We start from the raw sequence: 6,000 nt of genomic DNA on the forward strand, positions 1-6,000 counted from the left end.
GCGCAATAGCCTAAGACTGAAACCCACAGGCTGCATCCACACGTGTGGATGCTTGGTTCCCCAAGGAAAACAAGCAGCAGGACACCTTGTGCCACCGCTACTTGTCCCTTGGGAATGCCTGTGCCACACATCTTGTGACATGTGGCAGGTTACCGTGGGTGGGGTGGAAGAGGCTGGGGCCAGTACTGGGCTGGCCCCCGCAGCCTTACCTGGGGTCCTGGGCACCTCCTGGGGCTGTAGCAATAGCAATCCTGCTGCGCAGAGCCTGGCTGGCAGCTGGAGTGCATCTCCAGCTGGCCAGGTTCTGGTTTTGAGCAGCGCATGCTGCCCTTGCGTGCACTGCTCCACCTTTTTTTCCCCATGGGTTTTTCTGACCTGTGGATATCCAGGGGTCAGCTCCTGTCCCCCCTATGGTGTTCCCTTGAAGCAGAGAGAACAACTGAATGTGAGTACTGCACAGCTGTGCTCATCTGGATGCAGCCACAGTGAAGCAAAGCAAGAATGCACCTTTAATAAAAGATTTGTGCATTTGGGAGTAAGATTACTACACCCAGAAAGGGGTATTAGTATTTCAGGAAAAAGTCTTGGAAAAGAAAGAGCAGTTAGTAAACTGAGTTTTGCAACAGCTGACAAATTCCAAAGTGAATTATTTATGCATGGGAGAATGAGTGAAGAACTTTGTGGTCCTCAAAGTAGCTATGATAATTGTGTGGGTGAATATTTGTGTGACAACTATACAATCCTTAGCAATTAGAAGTCATGGTCAAGAACAAATGTAGTAAAATATTCAGGTAGCTGCACAGTTGAAGTGCAGAGTTATAGACAGCATAACTCTTCCACAACTGACAGCAGGATGCTAGATTACCATATTTACTTGAATCTAAAAGGAGGAATTCTCCCCCATTTAATGAGGAAAAATTCCCTCATCCTGGATTTGAGTATGGGGGTGAGGTGAAGCAACTATAGCCACTCGTCCCAACTTCATTTCTGTTCCCCAGCAGCCTCTGCTTCTCCCTCCCCACTGCCTCTTACCCTCCGAAGCTGCTGCTTGGAGTGGTAGGGCATAGAGCGCATGGTTGCTCCAGTACCTGGGCTGGAACAGGACCAAAGCTGGAGGGTAAGCATGCCCTGCTGCAACAGTTGGCAGGACAAATTTAAAGACATCCTGCCAATAATTAGATTCTACACATGGAAAATTATAATAAATGTATACTGTTTCCATACATAGAATCTAATTATTGGGGAGTTGCCCTGAAGTCAAAGTCACCTTGGATTCAAGTAAGAACAAGATTCTAAAGTTGTGCCAAGCACCTTTACAGCTTTAAAAAATAAATCTTCAGAACCATTAAAGCAACTGCATCCTATTTCTGCCAAATTGCCAGGCTATGTTCCAAATTTCTCATTTTTCAACAATGAAAGCTGGAATAAGATGCACACTTTGGTTTCAGTTTGTGATTATACCGTATATGGCACCAGCAAGAAACATGGCTTCATCAATAATTAGCAGGAGAGCACCCTTTCTCTACACTTGAACATTCTTATATTTCAGCTATCTGTTCCCTAATTAGATATCAGCAGCATGTTCAAGCCAGAGCACATACTGCATTTTAAATGCCACTCCACTTCCCCAGTCAGACCCACACTACAATCACGTTATGTTATAACCTGGAGTATGAATGTTCATTACCTCCCCTTTTTTCCATCTCCCATCTAGTAAAGCTCTTTACCTTCCACCCCTCCCTACAGTGCTGATGTCACTTCATCTCATCCCCGCTCATGCTTTAAAAGCTTTTGCCATGTCCTTGGAGTTTCTTGGGCAATTCTTACACTTTTATTTTTTAACCCTGGAACATCTCCCCCAGCTTCCAGACACCAAACCTCCCCCTCATCTACAAAACTATTCTACAGTAAAACCTTCTGAGCTCAAAGAAACCCCTAATTACTGATAAGGAGAGGTGACATTACTCATAGGACTCTGTGAAATGCTATTAGCCAGCTATCCATCCACTAAGGCAGGGGGCCCCAGACTGTGGCACACAAGACATCTCTGGGGGGAATGCAGGAGAAATTGTGTAATGGCAGATTTAATTTTCATTTTAACAATAATTGACATTTAAGGGGTTAAAATGTAAAATGGATGCTGGTCGGGGTATGTGGGCAGCTGGTAAATCTGGAAGATGGTATGCAATAAGAAAAAAAGTTGGGGAACCTTTGCACTAAGAACTGTGTTGCTCCTACCTAGGAAAACTTAACTGGCTCAGGAGGCAAGACATTCTCCCACAGTGGGATCCCAGCTATGGAGCAAAAGCTAAACTCAGTTGTCCACTTCAAACAAACACCTTGTTTATTTAACCTTTCCCTGGACAAATCCCTTTCAGGTGAATCAAGTGAGGAAATTAGGAGAATAAAGCAAGAAAGGAAAAAAAAAAAAAAAAAGAAAGAAAGAGGAGAAATTACAAGGAAAATGAGGAATGTGTTACAGGATACTTAGAACTCCTGACAGAAGCTTTAGAAACATCCAAGACAGACAGGATTTGGCTGGATTTATATATTATTACCTCTGCTGTTACTTTCTGGATATGGTACTACTGGTCTCCCAGGGGTGTGCAGCAGATCAGAATTAATGAAGGGCTTGTGCTTGGGATAGTCTACAAATGAAGCTGAGGAGAGTCCACCTGTGAGTGATGCAGATTTACCACTTCCTTGGAACATACCCTGAAAATGAAGCACAGTTGTTACTTGGAGTCCTCTTTTCGCAGACACCAGTTGCAACAAGCAGAGAGAACAAGATGTGATGTTAATTATAATTAATCGCTGAAGAGGCTGATTACATGTCCTATGAAGAGCCCAAAAAGGGGAGCAGAGAAGCTCTCACCCTCAAATGCAGTATGTTTCTCTTCATCCTCAACTATTCCCTGTTCCTGATGAAGTGAGCTGCGGCTCACAGCAGCTTGTGCATTTTTCATTTAATCTGTCTATAAGGTGGACCTCTTTCTTACCAATTCTTGATGGATGAACAAAGACAACAACAGTTTCATTTTTTGTCAGAAGCTACCACTGCAGATTTTCTTTACCACAATTTTGGCTACAAGCATCATTTTAAACCTAACTGAACTTAAAATAGCCTCTGATGTAACCAGACAAATTTGTTCTTCGGTTCCATTCCATAGTTTCCAATTTCCAGGATTTGGCTGATTTCTATTTACTTGTAGGAACTCATACGGGAGTCTTTTCCTTAGAGAATATGCATGGTGTGTGGTGAAAATTTGAATACACTCCACTGTACTTAAGGTTTCTGCTATACGTTTGGCATAGAGGATTTAAGTAAAACGCTGGTATTACATCTCCTAAATGAACACACAAGCTCCTTGCAGGCATTAAAAAACAAAACAAACCCCAAAAACAAACCAACAAACAAAAAACAATACAGCATTTCACATGCTGAGCTCAGTGCATGCCCAGAAGAGGCACCATGTTAGTTGAAGCCAGCTCACCTGACCTGTATAGGTTGGGTGCTTTAGTTGGGCTTTTTTGGGACTTTTATCTAATAAAGTGATAAAAGTGCCAAAAAGCTCTGTTGAAGAGCCTCATCTATACAGATGCTGCAGAGCCAAGTTGAAGCAACAAGCTGCTGCTTCTGGTAAAACATGTTTTTTTGGTTTTTGTTGTTTAACGTCTGCAAGCAGCCTATTGTTTCAGTTGTTATTGCTTAACGATGGGTGCAGCAATAACAAAATAAATGCATGCAACTGGATATCAGAAAGGTGGCCTTTTTAACCTCCTATAGTTTTCCACTAAATATTTATTTTAGAAATCATGTGACAATTTGAAAAACCTGCCAGTTCTAGTGCTACCTGAGTTTTGCTACCACTAGTGTTTGCTTGCTTTTTAAGGGGGGAAAACATTTACGTCTTCAATTAAGTATGGAGCCAGAAACTCATATCACACAGCATCATGTAGAGCCACTTAAAGCACTACAAGGAAGAATTTCAGGAGGTGAGAAAGGAAAAAAGAAAAGAAAATCCTAAGGTGATGCCAGTCTCAATCATAACCAAATCTCACTGTAAAAGAAATGTGGTTCATCAGTATCAGAAAGCACTAAAATTAAGAAATGATGATTAAGGTTAGAGCTACATTATGATAGTGTGCAAGCACAATGTACAGAATTGTGAAATTGAACTACGAGTCATACAGACAACTTGGATTCTCACCTCTCCTTGCCCCAATATTTATTAATAGCAGAAACAGGACTAATCTCAGAAGGAAAGCAGATACAAGCCTGTAAGTGCCACTGGAATATATGCCTTTGGGAATATATTCAGCAGTCCAGCCAGCACACATGGATTACATACAGACACATTAACATCCAGCATATAGGGAACCCCTTTAGTAGTCAGTTAAACATGTTCGCAAACAGGAAACCTGGAACAAAGTATAAATAAAGAATATAGTAAATGACTAAATGCCATCAGACCAACAGCATCCATTAGCTTCCCCCCCGCCCTTTTTAGACAGTCTATTTAAACTTAATAACACTATGTAATATAAAGCAAAATAAATATTTGCCACCCTCACTCTGAGCTGTATGTTGTTTAGGCAATTTTGGCCACTGGCTACATACACTAAATCTGAATGTTGCAAAGCAGGGTCAATATAGACACCTGCTTGGGATCAATGTTGACAAACATCCTGCCAAGTATTAACCACGGTATTCCTTAGACAAACATTCCTTGCCACACTCTAAATTGCTACACTCCATGCTGCCAAATAGGGTTTACTTATGAATGTTTCCTATGATACTCTGCAAGTCAACAGGATTGGGCTGTTCCAGATGTTTTGCAATTTACTGACAAATAGCAAATTGGATTTCAAATTAAAACGTTCAAGATACAGCTGGTAAAACAGCCAAAATACACAACTGACCACCATACCCACACAACCCAGAAAAACTCAGTTATCATGATAGCCTGGCCCTGCCTCTTGCATAAGATTTGCTTAGTTCTTTTAGGCCTGAATCCTGATTTTTTCACTTATTACAGAAGACAGCCCCTTTATACATATTTCAGGATATTCAACCCAAGGGTACATGGATGTACATGAACATTTTTGGGGGAGGAAGGGGGGGGGGTACCATATCCAAATCCATCTTCTGCCTCCCACGTACCCTGATAGAAGTTTACCAAATACCCCATTATAAGAAATTGTTTTAGAGTTACAATCTAAAACAGAACATTCCCTGAAACTAACGTTTTCTAACTAACTAACTGGAGCAACTGAAATAAAAATAAATTAAATCAAGATGTACCCATATAAACAAGAGAGAAAACATACACTGATGAACTGGATTTATCTAGGCCAGGGACAGGCAATTATTTTGAGCGGAGGGCCACTTACTCAGTTTTGGCAGGCTGTCAAGGGCCACATAGGTAGTCCCGCCCCTTTACAGCTACCCCACCCCTTGACAGGTGTCCCGCCCCCGGTCACCATCTTGGGACCAACATCCCAATGTCTTGAGACCACTGTCCCAGGGTCAGCACTGGTGCGGCTCAAAGTGGGGCACAGGCTGGCAGGGGTCTGTGGAGCTGGGCTGGGCTGCACCAGCAGGGAGAGGGGAGCTGGCCCAGCTCCACAGAGCCCCTGCCAGCTAGGATCCCGCGCTCCTGCCACCCTGTTCTGGGCCCCCACTGGCACTGGCCCCAGGACACCAGTGCGGGCCCTGTGCTCCCACTGGCCCCCCAGCCCTGTGGTACAGGCGGGGGGCAGCGCATAGTCCCGACCCTCTGCTTGCCAGCAGGGAAGAAGCTCGTGCTGAGCATGGGGAAAAGCGGACCCTCACCTGCCCCAAGTTCGGCGCCCCACATTACAGGTGCTCGCAGCCCATGTGGGGCTGTCCGGAGCAGGCACAGACAGCCCCAGGCAGGTTGTGAGCAGCTGCAGTGCGGGGCACTGGCCATGGGGTGGGCGAGGGGCCACTTTTCCCAGCACTCAGTATCAGCTTGT

At 43.9% G+C, this 6,000-nt stretch overlaps 1 protein-coding gene across 2 annotated transcripts in view; it reads right to left on the reverse strand.

Annotated features, from left to right (window-relative positions):
- CEP57 (centrosomal protein 57) overlaps positions 1–6,000 on the reverse strand; it is a 29,705-nt gene that overhangs the window by 16,746 nt on the left and 6,959 nt on the right. For both annotated transcript variants that reach the window (XM_019530305.1, XM_019530306.1), the window contains exon 2: positions 2,559–2,715. In XM_019530305.1, coding sequence (XP_019385850.1) covers positions 2,559–2,715 — 157 coding nt within the window. The remainder of the gene's footprint in view (positions 1–2,558; positions 2,716–6,000) is intronic.

This window comes from Crocodylus porosus, unplaced genomic scaffold, assembly GCF_001723895.1.
Source record: "Crocodylus porosus isolate Cpor-Errol unplaced genomic scaffold, CroPor_comp1, whole genome shotgun sequence".
Lineage (NCBI taxonomy): Eukaryota > Metazoa > Chordata > Crocodylia > Crocodylidae > Crocodylus > Crocodylus porosus.